The 17,454-nt window shown below is 38.4% G+C and overlaps 1 protein-coding gene across 2 annotated transcripts in view; it reads left to right on the top strand.

The window, feature by feature from the left end:
• Positions 1 to 1,078: 1,078 nt before the first annotated feature.
• Positions 1,079 to 17,454, top strand: part of pi4kab (phosphatidylinositol 4-kinase, catalytic, alpha b) — a 46,392-nt gene continuing 30,016 nt past the window's right edge. For both annotated transcript variants that reach the window (XM_049485813.1, XM_007241247.4), the window contains exons 1-19: positions 1,079 to 1,402; positions 5,588 to 5,704; positions 6,759 to 6,852; positions 7,090 to 7,178; positions 7,753 to 7,825; positions 8,102 to 8,364; positions 8,522 to 8,588; positions 9,219 to 9,367; positions 9,515 to 9,580; positions 11,231 to 11,327; positions 12,012 to 12,203; positions 12,583 to 12,683; positions 13,113 to 13,242; positions 13,889 to 14,018; positions 14,465 to 14,560; positions 14,937 to 15,120; positions 15,335 to 15,438; positions 15,774 to 15,942; positions 16,566 to 16,616. In XM_049485813.1, the coding sequence (XP_049341770.1) occupies positions 1,289 to 1,402; positions 5,588 to 5,704; positions 6,759 to 6,852; positions 7,090 to 7,178; positions 7,753 to 7,825; positions 8,102 to 8,364; positions 8,522 to 8,588; positions 9,219 to 9,367; positions 9,515 to 9,580; positions 11,231 to 11,327; positions 12,012 to 12,203; positions 12,583 to 12,683; positions 13,113 to 13,242; positions 13,889 to 14,018; positions 14,465 to 14,560; positions 14,937 to 15,120; positions 15,335 to 15,438; positions 15,774 to 15,942; positions 16,566 to 16,616 (2,286 nt within the window). In that variant the 5' untranslated portion in view covers positions 1,079 to 1,288. The remainder of the gene's footprint in view (positions 1,403 to 5,587; positions 5,705 to 6,758; positions 6,853 to 7,089; positions 7,179 to 7,752; positions 7,826 to 8,101; positions 8,365 to 8,521; positions 8,589 to 9,218; positions 9,368 to 9,514; positions 9,581 to 11,230; positions 11,328 to 12,011; positions 12,204 to 12,582; positions 12,684 to 13,112; positions 13,243 to 13,888; positions 14,019 to 14,464; positions 14,561 to 14,936; positions 15,121 to 15,334; positions 15,439 to 15,773; positions 15,943 to 16,565; positions 16,617 to 17,454) is intronic.

Consider the following 17,454-nt stretch of genomic DNA (forward strand, 5'->3'; position numbering starts at 1 on the left):
TTGCCTGCTAAGTTTCGTGCCCCAGATACAATCGTAGGCCAAACCCCATCCCCTGACCACACAGAGGTCTAAAATCGTAGTATGTTGTGCAACTGTCACCTCTTTTGTCGCCTGCGAAGTTTGTGCCACAGAAGCCACCGTAGGCCAAACACCTTCCCTCGACCACTCAGAGGCCTAAAATCACAGTATATTGTCCAACTGCCAGCTCTGTGATCGCCTGCTAAGTTTCGTACCATAAATACCATTGTAGCTCAAACTCGGTCCCACGACCATCCAGAGGTCTGAAATTGTATTATGTTGTCCAACTTACACCTCTGTGGTCGCCCGCAGAGTTTCGTGCCACAAAATCCTACGTAGCCAACCTCTGGGTTGGAGTGACAAGTATTGTGCATAAGAAATCTACATAGGCCAAACTCTGTCCCCCTACCTTCGAGAGGTCTGACTTCGCAGGCATGGGTTTAATATTATTAATTTCATATACTTTACTCCTGAAAGCTATATCACATGAATAACGACTACTTAAAATATTGCCCAAGACCTAATAACCAGGACAATACTTGTAAGTGACACTTAAAATATACATTTGTGTTATGTTTCGTATTGACATTTTACTTGTGTTTTGCTCGCTTGTTCTTTTTTCTTTAATAAACTTTACTAATGGCACTGTGTGAGTAGAATGGAGTAGATGGGGTGTGAGTGGGTAATTGTATTTATATTAAATTATATGTCACCATTATATGATTGTTGAAAAGGAAAAGCATTAAATATATTGAAAAAAGAGCAAGTACTAAATGCTTTATAATAAAATTACACCTTTAAAATGTTTATAACCAGAATTGTATTGCTTTAATAAAAATGTCTTTTGTGCTAAAAATGTATATTGTTCCTTATTTTAAAAAAAAAGTACAATGTTCAGTACAGAAATTATTAAACCATATAACCTATAAAAGATGATTTTGAAAAAATGATCTATAACAAGAACCAGTTAACCCATTTGGACTCGGGAGCGCCATCTAGTGTCTAACAATCCCATAATAATAGTGTATTGTGCTCTGTGGGATTTCTCTGGCTGGTGCTGAACCGGATCCGCGCTGTTGCAGCTGCAGCTGTTCTCCCGCGACACGCCCTCCGTTTCTGCACATCACGCGCATCAGAAAGCGCACGCCTCCCGCTCCCTCTCCCCGCGCGCGGGGTGCAGTGCGTGTTTTGTTCCTTAGGACTTGCCGTATTGCGGCTCTCGCCCACGGATCTGTGTTTATTGCGGTGAACCTCAACTTTCCCCGCATCCATGAGGGGCGCGAGCATGTCCGCGCGGGGAAGCGGAACGCGGGGCTTCTATTTCAACACGGTGCTGTCGCTCGCGCGCTCACTGGCCGCGCACAGACCCGCGCCCGCGGAGAAGGTGAGACGCGATTAGACTGATCCGCCTGTTTAAGTTGGTAAAGTTGAGATAAGATTCACAACCGCGAGCTAAACACAGTGATCAGGCTGTGTGTATATGTGTGTGTGTGTTTGTGTGAGTGTGTGTTTTGTGTGTGTGTGTGTTTTTGTATGTGTTTATGCGTGTGTGTGTGTGTGTGTGTGTGTGTGTGTGTGTTTTTGTATGTGTGTGTGTGTTTTTGTGTGTGTTTGTGTGTGTGTGTGTGTGTGTGTGAGAGAGTGTGTGTTTTTGTGTGTGTGTGTGTGTGTGTGTGTGTGAGTGTGTGTTTGAGTGTGTGTGCGTTTAACTATAAAACACGGGACTGGTCGCGGGGAGATGTACTAGCTCGTGCCCGCAGCGATGAAAACACTCACTGTCGCCTTTTGTTTTGGAACTGTCAGTGCTATAAAGCCTGGAGTAGAAAATACACACAAACACACACACACACACACACACACACACACACACACACACACACATACACACACACACACACACACACACAGACACAGCTGCTGCAGGTTATTCTTAGTTTCCTTGAAAGCAGAGCTGGACAATATCCTGATATTATATCGACAGTAAAAGTATCACTACGGTACAGTTAATTACAGAGACTGTAAATAAATGCTGCTTAATTTATAGAATAATAATAATCACAGTCAAAATATGATAAATACTGTGTATTAGGGCTGTGAGGTTAATTGGTTTAATTTGATTAATCAAATTATTATTTTAATGCCATTTTCAAAATGGGATGATGGAGACTGTACATCTTTTCATATAGAAGCTGCAGAGAAAATCAGAAACCTGTAAAGAACTCTTTAATGTAGCAGTAATGTTTATATTTTAAACTTTTCCTTAACTGAAATATAAGAATGTACCTCAAATACGAGGTCACGTTTCCACTGTAAACACAAAAGCTGCATGTAAGATTGAAGGGGGCTGCTTAATATTTGTCCAAATAAAAATAAAGGAAACAATCGTTTTTGCATCAGTCTAAGTGGTGTGATTGTGATTAAATCACTAGTCACTAGTAATTACCTATGCTTTGACTATGGAGGTCTAGGAGTAAACATCCCACCAGTAATAAAAAGTCCACATTATTATTTTTTGTATTTTAATTAAAAGCACATAACTAACAAATTCAGAGAAATCTAATAGTCACAAGTTTCTGATTGGTGCAGATCTTATATGACTTAACTAGTTACTATCCATCCATGCAGAACAGGCTCAGATAATGCAACACAATTGCAAAACCAAATACACTAAAATATACCCTAGATCAGATGAATCAAATCAGCATGTGTTACACTTGTTACACTGTTTATTTATATTAATTTACTCTTATTTATAATGTATTTATTTTCTCACAAAGAAATAATTGTAAATCCACTAGATTACATTAAGGTTAATTTAATCTCTTTTCTTTCCCCTATTTTCCTGCCTTTAGTAATATGAATATGAGTGGCAGGAGGAGATGGAAGATCTGAGCTCTCACCTGGGTTTTACTTGGTAATGGATTTAAAAATGAGTCCTGCTGGAGAGTAAACTCCAGTGTCTCAGGATGGACTTTTTATTCTGTGATGGGAAGTTTAATTGTCTGTCACTGCCTGTTCTGACCTGACAGTAAGTTAAATATATAGAATGTTTTTAAGTTAAATTCCAACACAGAGCACCTGAGTTTTCTTTCTCTCTCTCTTGTCCTCCAGAGACACAACACCAATCAACAGTTGAATGCACGTCTAACAATGACTGACAGCTATTTATAGATAGATGAGATAGATAGATTTATAGATAGGCTGATGTTGCAGGATCTCTACATACTTGCTGCTTGTGTGACAGATGTTCAATCTGGCGATAATAAACGAGTCTGACATTTCCAGCGTGTCACTGTTTCCCCACAGCGTATTTAATGTGACATACTGACATTTGTACACATTACTAAACCAGCAGCAGCACGTGGTTCTCCAACAGGTTCGTCCTGTTGAATTGCTGTGAAGTCCCGTCTGTCCGGATCAGTCAGACTGATTCTCTGAGAACAGCTCAGCTGCAAATTCAGTTTTATTTTGTACTTTTGTACTTTTACTACCGTATTTTTCGGGCTATAAGGCGCACTTAAAATACTTATTTTTTCCCAAAAATCGTCATTGCGCCTTATAATGCAGTGCGCCTTGTGTATGGATTTTGCTTGTGTTTACTGACCTCGATTTTTATGTGGTACACGGCGCTCTGTTGTGCAGAATTCCTCACCCACGCCAGAAAAAGATCCCCCTCTTGGGCTAGCGCGCGGTTACCTTTGACTGCCGTACTGCCTCTCGGCTGTGGTTCAGGGTAGCTAGTTTCCACTGTAGCTCCGTGGCCAGAACAAGGTGCCGGTAAACTTTCCTTTCCACCCGTTCTGGGGTAATAGCACAAACTGTTTCTTTTTAGCGCCCACTTCTAAGTAAAGTTAACCTCTTAACACGCGCTGGCCCACCGGCGGGCCAGAAATATTTAATATTTCATAACTGGCTGTGTTTCTGAATAGTTATGAACAGTTACAGGTTCAATATAGACATCCAATATACCATTTTAAAGCTTAGAATCTCTGCTTTTGAGCTATTTAGCCTATTTAGCGGAATATCCTTTCAGAAAATAAACATTTAGGGCGAAATATGCCTTGGTTATGATTTTAATAATTCATAACTCTCATATTTGCGTTTATCGTTCGTCCATATTTCATCGAATGCGGTCATGTCATACACCATTCGAACCGTCTGGCTCTCCGGATTCCAGAACTGTGCTTTTACTGTAGGATGTATGTTTCATGAATTAAAGCTGCGTCAGAGCGCATGTTTCCAGTAATAAAAGGCTCTCCTTTTGCCCTGGGGTAACCTCCGGTCACTGCCGCCACCCCCGAACACACACCCGCGCTCAGCCACAGGTCCTACCTTCAAAACGCGTCCAGACTAAAGAGAATCCATCAATCCAGTCTCCTGTAATCCACAGTTATATCCAAACAGCGCTGGAAATCACTTCATCCAGAAATGAAACTTATCCAATCTTTATCTCTGTTTTAAAACCGTTTTATTCACCGAATTCGGCACAACACGCTATTATAGTCAGAAGCCTCGCGGAGTAATGCGGTACTTGCTGTGCTTCAACATAATATTATGGTCTGTCGGAGCGTTGCGGCTACCGTTGTCAGGAGTGTCGCGGAGTAATACGTACTTGCTGTGCTTGTTGATTTATTGCTCAGAGATGTTGTTATTTTTCACAGATATTGTGAAGGATTTATTGCTCAGAGTTATTGTTACTGATATAAATAAAGTTTCATTTAGTGCGCCTTATAATCCAGTGCGCCTTGTGCATGGACTAACACTAAAAATAGACCGTTCACTCATCGTGCGCCTTATAATACGGTGCGCCTTATAGTCCGAATATATACTTATTTTAGGGAAGATTAAGGTTTTAATTTGGGGTACTAATGTGGGAATTCCTGGCCTGTGCTGATATTCGATGTTACACATGTATATCTGCTGATGCCGATATGCACATTAATACATAGAACACACCTGGACAACAAAACACATGTGACATATTTGAATACATTACCTACACGAAAAATGTGAGGGTTCAGGCAAAAGGTGCTTCTGAATTGTGTGTCAGATCCAAATGTAAATACCTTTAAATAAATGCTAAAATGTTAATCTTTTGTCTCATATTCATCTTTTAATGTCAAACCCAAACGTTTTCAGTCTACAGCAGAAATAATATCATCTGCCTTGTTTTAAGTCTTTTTTTCTTTTATTGTTGATGTTTATGGCTTACAGCTAATGAAAACTCAAAAGTCATTATCTCAGAAAATCAGAATATTATATGAGACTGATTGGTACTTTTCGCAGTGTGCCAGGTCTAATTTTGTGATTAGTTAAAGTTAATTCTCTAAGATACTAACTTTAGGGTTAATGATCGACACTAAAATAAATAAAATAGATCACTCTGTGTAATACATCTACATAATATATGAGTTTCACATTTTTAACTGAATTACTGAAATAAAGTATATATATATAATTTAGGTTATTTACTGGACCTGAAGAGCTTAAATGCCAAAAAACTGGGGGAAAATATTGGTGTCAGGTTAACAGGTAACTGTCTTGATCTCTTACATCAACACCACTGCAGGTACAGAAGCTGCTGTGTATGTGCCCGCTGGACACCCGGGGTGTGTTTTCTTTGGATATCAGACGCAGGGACGCTGTCATTGCTCTGGCTGTGTTTCTGGTGGAATCAGATTTACAGGTGAGCTGCATCCATTCAGACCTCTTTCTGTTTGCCGTGTGTTACAGGTTCAGTTGGAACAGTAATTGGGGTTGTGTGTGTGTGTGCGTTATTGTGTGTGTGTGGGGGGGTGTTCGGTAAATCCATGATTGTGTAAAGCTTATTTCCTGTTGAGCAAATTCTGAACAGAACTATGTTAAATCCAGCTAATGTGTTGATCGGATTACAGAAACGATGTGGATTAAACTCAGCAGTGGCAGTGTGCATACAGCCAGATCTTATGACCTGCATTAACAGCAGTGATAAACACTAATCAGATTTTTATTACACAATATATGTTTTTTCCCCACATGATTTTGGGAATACATGAGTCATAAAATATCTCAAATAGGTTTTGCTGAAGATCTTGTGAAAGCCAGAAGTGCTTAGATATATATATAGAATAATTTGATGATAAAAAAAATACTTGGTTTGTCTTTGTCTGGAATTAAAGGTTTCTCTCTCTCTCTCTCTCTCTCTCTCTCTCTATATATATATATATATATATATATATATATATATATATATATATAAATCCTATTGTTTAAAAGTGTAGCAAAGTGTAGCAAAAACATGCATTTTACTGTGACTACTTAGAAGAATCTAAAGCAAAAAACATATTCTGTTCTTTTTTTTACTTTTTGTTTACAGAATAATTTAACACGTGTTCTTTTATAGCTTTAATGTCTTAGATATTAAATTTACAATGTAAAAAACCCAAAAAATAAAGAAAACACATTGACTGACAAGAGATGTGTCAAAACATTTGACTAGTACTGTATAACTTATAGAGAGACTAGACACCCCAGTATAATTTTAGTTTAAAACTGAAAGCTTAAATCGATTATTTTATAAAAGTGTGGCCAGTGTCGACTCAGTGTTTAGTGCCGCCAGCATTACTTGGTATTTTTCCAGCATAAAATATTTACATTAACAAGTATCCATTTTAATTTGGCCATATCAGCAGATGCAGATGATTAACATATTGATAGTTTATATCTGAGTAGAAATAATGTCCTTCCTTTTTCTCTAACAGCACAAAGATATGGTGGTGGGTTACTTGCTGAGTCTGCTGAAGGGGCTTCCCAGGGTGCAGTGGGTGGAGGAGGCAACTGGGAGAAAGAGCAAAGGTAACTTTGACAGAAAACCAACTAAAGCTTAAGTTTTAGTTTTAGGGTTGAGATGTGCTATATAGTGAATAATAATAAGGCAAACAGGTTTTTTACTCATAAATTACGTTAGATTTTACATTTTTTACGAGTAAAAGCAGATTTATGCTTCAGTTATTATTCAGTTATTGTTAGTAATCTGGAAGAGAATAGGTTTGAGTTTGTTGCTGAATTAAGAACTGGTGGCTTTTCACACAGAGAGTCTTCCGATGGCGGAGATCTTCAGCTTCTGCTTGGTCACGCTGCTGTTTGATGTGGCACTGAGAGACCCGGAGTCGTGCACTCAGGTAAAGCACTTTCACCAACAGACTCCTGCATCCACTCATAGTGAGAAACCGCAGGTCCTTCCTTCCTGCATAACTATATAACAGAAGTTGTTTTTTATCAAGAGTTTTTACTTATTTATTGAGTTTATAAGAACAATTACTGTAAACAGACCCAACCCCACCAAACAATCTTCCCTTCCTTCACTCCTCTATCCTATTATTTCCCTTTGACCTCCTTTAAGCCCTGTCTAAAGATGTTTTTACCTTCATTTCTATTACTTTTGTACTGGACTATTGTAAGTCTCTTTGGACAAAAGCGTCTGCCAAATGTAATGTAATGTAACGTAATCTATTTACTATCGTTATGTGCAATATCACAACTTTATATATTAGTTAATTGCTTATGCATATTTAAACTATTTTCCTACAATTCATATTTTCTCTGTGTGTTTTAAAGAACTGTTTCAATTTTGTGTAGAGAAATGTATATTTCCTGACACTTCTGTCTTTTGTGCTGCTGTACTGTCATCAATGTTTCTTTCTTGAGATTTATAATAAATAATCTTATCTTAAGATACTCTACCTGTGTTCCCAGATTGTGGAGGCTGTAATGGAATTGATGCAGTCTCTGTTAGAGATCTTTCAGGCTCCAGAAAACCATGATAAAGGTTAGTGCACAGAATGTGTTCCATATGGCTAATTATCCTGTCAACAACAAACAAAATCTCATATCTCTAAGATGGCTATAAAAAGACTTATAAAAAGTGATAAAAAATTATAAAAAGAATATTAGTATTAAAGGGAATTGTACAAGATTGCATTTCAAGTAATTGTAGGCCATTTCTGTTAGCTAATTATCAGAAACCTTTTACAGGTGTAAGAGAAGCTATAGAGGCTGCAAAAACAGATTTTTTAGATTGTTTGTTTTTGTCTGTGTTTCGTAGTTTACCTGTGTAAATATTTGGTGCCGTGTCTCCTGGGCGTGACGCGGGCATTCGGACGCTATGGCAACATGAACGAACCGTTACTGTCCCAACTCTTCCCTCGTGTGTCATGCCAACCTGCGCCGCGTGTTGCCGTGGAAACGGAGGGCATCCGCAGGCGCTCCTTTAATGACTTTCGCTCCATCCTGCCGAGCTCTCTGCTCACAGTGTGCCAAGGAGACACACTCAGACGCAAGGCTGGCACTGCCAGTGCTGAAACACAGGTATATATAGCGCTGTATTCAGATCAGTGTTGGGCAGATTTTGTTATGTATATATTTATGTATTCAGGGGTTGGAATATTTGTGTTTTGAGATGAAGTGTTGTGTTGATATTAATGGAAGCTCTATTTGTAACACACACGCTTTTCTGTGTTTAAAGGGGAGCCCAGAGAGAGGTGGGCCGTCACCCTGCTCTCCCACTGCTCCCGGCCCTCAGTACTTTGAAGGTAATCAGATTTAGTATCCCTTTTAAATAGCAGATGTTATACATTTAAATAAGTTCCTAATCTTTATGCAATGGCCAAGAGCGCCTGCAGTAGCAAAAATAGCAAATGCAGCTTTAATTCTGCAATCAATTTTTCCTGCCATTAATGCAGTAAAATAGACAAAATTCTGTAATACTGAAAATGATCAATTGGATTTTGTGGTTTTACAGCTAATTCTCAGCAATTTGTTTTCTCTCTTTTATCACTGCTGATTATAATAAAGAAGAAAATACAGAATTATATGATCATATGATGCCTAGGTCTGTCAGGATTATTGTTATACATGAATGAACGTGACTTTTAGGTTTTACCCCCTCAATATTGCCCTCTGCTCTTTAATGGGTAAGCAAGCTTCACACGTGCTAAAGTTTTACTGCTGCTGTAGTCTTTCATACCAATTAATCAAGCGATACACATCTGTAACTTCTTTTTAAATGCAAGACAAACCAAAAATGCTTTTAGTTTCAAGGAGCTCAGGAAATAGTGGTGGTTCTTCATTGTTCATTGTTATAAATTCTGGGACAATATATCATCCATTAAAAAACGTTATCACGACAGACATAATGATGCCATTCAATGTGTTGCTTTCAGGTTCATATCTTCCAGACGGAAGTGCAGTGGACCCTGATTATTACTTCACCACCGTCAGCTCCAGCTTCTCTGTCTCTCCTCTCTTTACTGTAGCCAGCGGACAGGAGATGAACATGCCTCTGGAACTGCTCAGACAGCTCCTGCACATGGTGGGCACATGTTACTGCAGACTAACAGACATGTAGCTAAAAATAGATTTAGAAAAGATAACTGTTTTTATCTGAAAGATTCTTTTCTTTATCCGTATCCTTTCTCTGATTTAGAGCTCAGATTGTGCCTCTTTTCTCTTTGTGCAGGTGAAAATCTTTGTGTCTGATTCATTTCTAAAGACCCTGGATGGAACTATAGGGGAAGTAACTGAGGTAATCCTGCTGAAACAAGATACAGTGCTCTTCTGCTGACCCCCAGTTTCTGTGTAGCTTCAGTATTTTGCTTATTTTAAACTGCTGCTAAACGTAAAGAAATTCAAAATAGAAATAAATGTTTAAAGAAGGTAAGCTTTCACTTGGGAGTGAATGTGACACAAGTAGGTAATTATTTTTTTTGCCTCAAATCTACATTTGTTTGATGGAAGATCTTTTAGGAAGAGGAAATAAATATATACAGTGGTATGAAAAGGTTTGGGCACCCCTCATAATTTTCATGATTTTTCTTTATAAATTATTAGTTGTTGGGATCAGTAATTTCAGTTAAATATATCATATCATATCATATAGCAGCCAAACACAGTTTTTAGTATTTACAGAAACTGCAATAATTCTTTAAACGAAATTAGGCAGGTGCTTAAATTTAGGCACCCTTGTCGTTTTTTTAATTAAATACATTTAGCACTAATTATTTGAACACAAAATTTGTTTGGTGGGTTAATTGACCCTTGACCTACATACACAGTCGAATCATTTTCGGCAAAAGGATAGTTTAATGGTGATAATTCATAATTAATTATTGCTAATTGATATAGTTTCTGTTACTCTTTTTCAGAAATGTTTAGTCCTTAAAACTACACCCCTACATACAGTAAAATAATGTTTCTACCTCCACTCCACACTGGTTACATGTATCTGGATTGTTATTAAACAAATGATAATATACCTGTTTAATCCACTTGTCTGAATGATTGCCAGGTTTGTCTTTTGATACTAGTCTAAAATTAAAAAAAATGTAGATATGTACAAAAATGTTTATATATAAAAGCAATGACATTCAAGGTTTTGTTCCCAAAGAGCAGATCTTTTGAGTGATTGAACTGATTAGAGGCCAAGTCAGTGATTGTTTTTGTCCTTTGTCATTTTCCTCGAAAAAACATTTCTAAATCTTTTCTACAGGATTGCAGGAGACATTATCCTGCTAAAAGAGGCAAATGCGATGTTAGTAACTGTTGATGCCATTAAAGAAAAGGGTGCACCAGTGTTTAGATAATTGGTACATCTCAAAGTAACAGATATATTATTACCAGCAGCCAAGGTTTCCCAGAAGCACAGTGTCCAGAGCACTACACTATTCTGCTCTGCGTTCTTCACATAGTGAACACACACAGCCATCCACATGGAAAACAAGCTTCATTCATCACTTAAGATTAGTTATATTAATGACCACAATTTTCTGTGATTAATCATAATTAAAGCAATAGTTTTTTTTTAAATACTGGTGTCCCTGTGTTTTTGGGAAAAAGGCAGTAATAATAGTGTAGTATGGTTTAGGTCTGGCTGACTGAAATTGATTTTTATTTGTGAATCAATTCAGAATCGTACACGTCCAAATCAAGATGCATCTAAGAATACTAAAATTGTTCACCCCCTAATAGCAGCTTTATCACAGGATTAGTCCATATGGTATAGATTTACTGTCCTCTAAAAACAACACACAGCTGTTAATATCTAAATATGTTCCAGCAGGACAGCAACAGTTTGTAAGTTGCACTGCAACATTTCTCACAGTTCCTCCAGCTGATATTAGTAACTTGCATTCTGTGAAATTGTACCTCATTGAATTGTTTTGTCTGCTTCAAACAGACAAACCCAGGCGCTGATCTCTTCTACAAATCATTCAGTGACCCTCTGTACGTCAGCATGTTTAAGATGCTCAGAGATACACTCTATTACATGAAAGGTTGGTGCTTTACCACGTGTTTAGTTGTTGCTAGATATGTCACAATTATTAAGAACGAGTTATTTGTATTGAAATGAACATTTAATAACAGTTTGAGAGCTCTGTGTGTATAGAGTTGATGTTCTTGATGTTTTGTGTCATTGTGTGGCTTACATATTAGTAAAATGTACTTGTGTATATCTATATCACAATATATTTCCTAATTTCAATGTTGTGTTATGACGTGAAGATAACATTTATCAGCAGTGGCAGATTCTGCTGATCAAATACTCTCTCATGTCTAGTACAGTGATTTTATTATTTTATTACGTTTTGTTGGATGTTATACATATGAAATATACTGGTGGGTCAGTGTTTTTAAAGCACAGATAATATTCTCCATATTCTTATTTAAGATAAGATAAGATAATAATTTATTAATCCCACATTGGGGAAATTTACAAGTGTGTCATAAAATAAATATATTACTCATCTCAGTTTGTATGTGAACAAGCATGAAAGTAAACACAGTGAATGATAAAAAAGGTCAGCAAAAACGATAGAGGTCATATCTGCACTAAAAGATCTAATAAGTGTTACAGACCTGTTTGTTGCATTTCTATTTACACCTTGTTTGATTTCTGTTGATGTTCTATGTGCTGCTTTTAAATATAATATTATTAATATTTTTGTCCCTGTGTTTAGATTTGCAGTCAGGCTTTGTGAAGGAGGTTCACGACTTTGTGTTGGAGCAGTTCAGCAGCAGCCAATCAGAGCTGCAGAGGGTGCTTCATGAAGCAGAAAGGTTGCCAGGGCAACCTAGTCCCTTAAAGCTGCGTTGCCACGCCAACGCCGCCTGCGTGGATCTCATGGTGTGGGCCGTCAAAGATGAGCAAGGTGCGGGAGGTGGGGCCGGATGATGTGCGGGAAGTGGGGAGGTGGGAGGATGTGGGTGATGTGCGGGAGGTGTTGGGGGGGGTGCGGCTGATGTGCGGGAGGTAAGGCCGGACGATGTGCAGGGGATGTGCGGGAGGTGGGGTCGGATGATGTGCGGGAGGGGCGTGATGCTGCCAGTTTCTTGGATCTGGTTGTGCTATTAGAGGTTTATTGAGAGCAGATAATGGCTGCGTGTTTGTTGAGAAAAACAGAAAACAGCAGCAGCAGTTCATTACTGCAACTTCTGCTTCCTCTCCTCTCACTCTCTCTCTCTCCTCTCTCTCTCTCTCTCTCTCTCTCTCTCTCTCCCCTCTCACTCTCTCTCTCTCTTTCCTCTCAGGAGCTGAGAATCTCTGCACTAAGCTGTCTGAGAAACTTCAGTCTAAAACCTCCAGTAAAGTCATCATAGCTCACATGCCTCTCCTCATCTGCTGCCTCCAGGTACTGATCTGATGTTTAACTGTAACTTAAGAACAGGAGCCGTGTGTCGCTGGAGGAGCTAAATTTAAAAGATCTACCAAAACATTCTTACATCTGCTCTTACCGTCTGTGCAAAAAAGAAACTCAGTTATGAGTTATTAGTTATTATAAAATTACCTGGACAATTTTATTGACAGTCCTGCTGAATTTGTATTAGCATATGTTTGTGTTAATGGATGTATTGAGACTGTAATAAATATTCATAGACAGAACAGTATAAGGAAAAATGATCAAAAACCCAAGAAAAGGACGTTTCAGGTGGAAATGTGGGACGGTGGCTACCTAAGGGAAGTTATACAAGTGTATGTTTTTACTTCTAAATGTCTGTTTTAATAACTCAAACTGATAAAAAAGACAGTCAAAAATGAATGTAATTGTTTTTCTCTGCAGGGTCTGGGTCGGCTTTGTGAACGTTTTCCGGTGATCGCTCACTCTGCCACCATGTCTCTGAAAGACTTTCTGGTGGTGCCGTCCCCAGTTTTGATCAAACTCTACAAATACCACAGTCAGTCCAGCTCAGGTGTGATCTTAATCCTACCGTACCTTCTGGCTGAGTGGGAGATATGACTAAATGATATTGCTATAAATAAATATTTATTCACTAATTCTTCAGTATTTATTGTATTCAGCATGCAAAAGTGGCAAAAATCTGATTGTCTCACCAAATCAGATATTTATTTATTTTCACACTGCTGTGTAAGTGATGCACAAAACTGTAGAGTTTTAGTTTCATCCTTGTCAGAATCGCAGTTGAGTTTATTACCAAGAATTCACTGGATCTTCCCAGAAAAAACATGCTTTTCAGACATTGTTAGTTTTTTTTTCATTGAAGCTAAATTCGCAAAAAGTGATCTGGAGCAGTGTTCAGCCATTTCATTAGGAACACATATTTCAGAGCTCTGTTATTTTTCCTCCTCTGAAGTCGTCAGATTACTGCTGCTATACATTATTTCATCTCATCACTTTCATTATTTTCCTCTCTTTGATGAAACAGCCGGATGAATTCCAGTCTGTCTGTTCAGAGAGGGTCACATTAACACAAATCTGATATGTTTCTGATTTCACTACCACATATTTAGATATATATCTTATATTAGCAATATATTGCCGACACATACTTTTAGACCATGCAGTGTCATTACTTGTGATATGTGGTCTCTCTACAGGTGGAGGAGAGATCAAGATCAGCGTGACCAATGAGCATTCCCAGTCCACCTTCAACATCCTGTCTAACAGGAAGGACCAGCCTTCTATGTATGAACAACTGAGGGACATCTCCATCGACAACATCTGCAGGTTTACGGTCTTTCCACCTGGCTAAGCCAATTACAATATCGTTTTTTATGTGGCCAATGTATTACCAGTCAAAAGTTTAAGAACACCCCTATAGTTTAGTATTCCAGTCTCTTCTTTATTATTTTATCTTTATCTTATTAATTACTTTATTACTGCAGTTCTACTCCTGTCAGATTAACTCTAATTCTAATTCTAATTCTCTTCTCTGCTGAAACTGAGTCTCAGTTCTTAATCATGTTAATCTGAGCTAAAGGCTAAAGCTGCTGTTTCCATGTGGGTCAGCCAAAAACCCTAAATAAATAAAACTTAAATACATTTAAAATACAGTTTTTTAACAAAGTTGACACACCTCACATTAGCATTAGTCTTTTCTCGCTAAAAGAAATATATTAATGAATGATATCAATATTTCTGAATGTGATTATTTGTGAATTGGTATTTTCTAGATGTCTGAAGGCGGGGCTTAGCATGGATCCTGTTATAGTAGAAGCATTTCTAGCCAGTCTTTCAAATCGGCTGTACATCTCTCAGGAAAATGACAAGTAAATAACAAACACTCACACACACACTTAATTACACACACACAGACACACACACACACACTTAATTACACACACACACACACACACACACACACACTTAATTACACACTCACACACGCACGGACACACACACACTTAATTACACACACACACACACACACACACACACTTAATTACACACACACACACACACACACACACACACTTAATTACACACTCACACACGCACGGACACACACACACTTAATTACACACACACACACACACACACACACTTAATTACACACACACACACACACACACACTATAAACACTATAAACACACACATATTCCCAGTCTGTCTCTGCGTATCTGAGACTGTGATTGGTTCTTCAGGGAAGCCCACCTGATTCCAGACCACACTATCCGAGCTCTGGGCCACATCGCCGTGGCGATGAGAGACAGTCCGAAGGTGATGGAGCCGATCCTCCAGATCCTGCAGCAGAAGTTCTGTCAGCCTCCGTCTCAGCTGGATGTGCTGATTATAGATCAGCTGGGCTGCATGGTCATCACTGGCAACGTAAGATCCTTTACCGATCAAACACACCTAAATCTTTCACACTCATTTAACCCATTGATCATTGATTGTGATTGATAAATGATTGTAACTTTTGATTCATAGAACATCTATAACTATTTGTGTCCTAAATACCTGAATAAAATATTATATGTAAGGTAAATTACAAAAATGTTAAAAGTTTTAATTTTAACAGAATTTTTTCTTTCTCTTTTAGCAATATATTTATCAGGAGGTGTGGAACCTGTTCCAGCAGATCAGTGTTAAAGCCAGTAACCTGGTGTACTCTGCTACCAAAGACTACAGAGACCATGGATACAGGTGTGTGTGTGTGTTTGTGTGTTATGCTGCAGACATTATATATACATATTTATATATATATATATATATTATACAGTGTGGGTAAAGGGCAGGTTAATCAGAAGCAATGCTCTGAGGGGTGATATTTTTATTAGAGTAGACAGTAGAAATGAAGAAATGGGGAATAAATATCCTCAATTCTGCATGGTGGCCTTAATGTTGTCTCTAAGCAGAATTAAAAAGTTTTACATTTAATTTCGTTTACCTGCAGATACCCTGCTTTACTGGTTCAGTTCAGAAATATTTACATCCTCTGAACTAAAGCATTAAAACACTAAATCTGTGTTTCTCCTCAGGCACTGCTCTTTAGCAGTGATCAATGCTTTAGCGAATATCGCCGCTAATCTGCAGGGAGAGCCGCTGGAAGACGAGCTGCTGATTAATTTACTGGAGCTGTTTGTTCAGCTGGGACTGGAGGGGAAGAGGGCGAGCGAGCGGGCGAGCGATAAAGGACCCGCCCTGAAGGTTCGAATAACGCTACCTATATCACACTTACATTTCTTTTACTTTTAGTTATTTTATTTATTTGTAGTTTCTAAAAGAATCAGGCTTTTACTCTAATAGAAAAAATGCTTCCTCCAAAATTACGTTCATTATCAAAATTAAGAGTCCTGCTAAATCCAGGCTAAAGCTGCGGTGTATACTGCATTATTTACTACTTTAAATTCTGTTTAAATTCGTTTGCTCAGCACACTTAAATCACTGTATCTTATTAAAAAGGTGTTGAACAATAAGTGTAATTATTATTATTATTATTATTTTTATTGTAACTATTGCATATTGTTGTGTGGAATTTCTTAGGGAATTAAGGGGTTTTTTCCTTTTTCTGAACAGTCGTTTCATAAGTATTTAGAGAAAGAAGATTATTTCAGATAAAACCTCTCCTGTTTTATAATAAGCTCAAGAGTTCAAGCTGATCACACATCATTTTTCTATTATATCAGCAAATATTCCAGATCCAAAGCATCTAAATCGAGTTAATGTGAGATAATTTCTTTAAAGAAAGTGTGAAACTCCTATTAATACTGACTGTATATTTCATTAATTGTGTTTTAATGTTTTTTTTATATATATATTTTTTTTTTTAGGCCTCCAGCAGTGCAGGGAATCTTGGTGTTCTAATTCCAGTGATTGCAGTGGTGAGAGATTTACTGAAGATTATTCATTTTATTACTAAAAACAGCTTTTTCATTTCTCTGGGTAAAAATATCAGTACACACACACACACACACACACACTCACACACACACACACTCACACACACACACACACACTCACACACACACACTCACACACACACACACACACACTCACACACACACACACTCACACACACACACTCACACACACACACACACTCACACACACACACACACACACTCACACACACACACACACACACACACACACACTCACACACACACACTCACACACACACACACACTCACACACACACACACACACACACACACACTCACACACACACACACACACACTCACACACACACACACTCACACACACACACACACACACTCACACACACACACACACACACACACACACACACACTCACACACACACACTCACACACACACACACACACACTCACACACACTCACACACACACACACACACACACACACACACACACTCACACACACACACTCACACACACACACACACTCACACACACACACACACACACACACACACACTCACACACACACACACACACACTCACACACACACACACTCACACACACACACTCACACACACACACACACTCACACACACACACACACACACTCACACACACACACACACACACACACACACTCACACACACACACACTCACACACACACACACACACACACACACACACACTCACACACACACACACACACACTCACACACACACACTCACACACACACACACACACACTCACACACACACACTCACACACACACAATGG

This window comes from Astyanax mexicanus, chromosome 12, assembly GCF_023375975.1.
Source record: "Astyanax mexicanus isolate ESR-SI-001 chromosome 12, AstMex3_surface, whole genome shotgun sequence".
NCBI lineage: Eukaryota > Metazoa > Chordata > Actinopteri > Characiformes > Acestrorhamphidae > Astyanax > Astyanax mexicanus.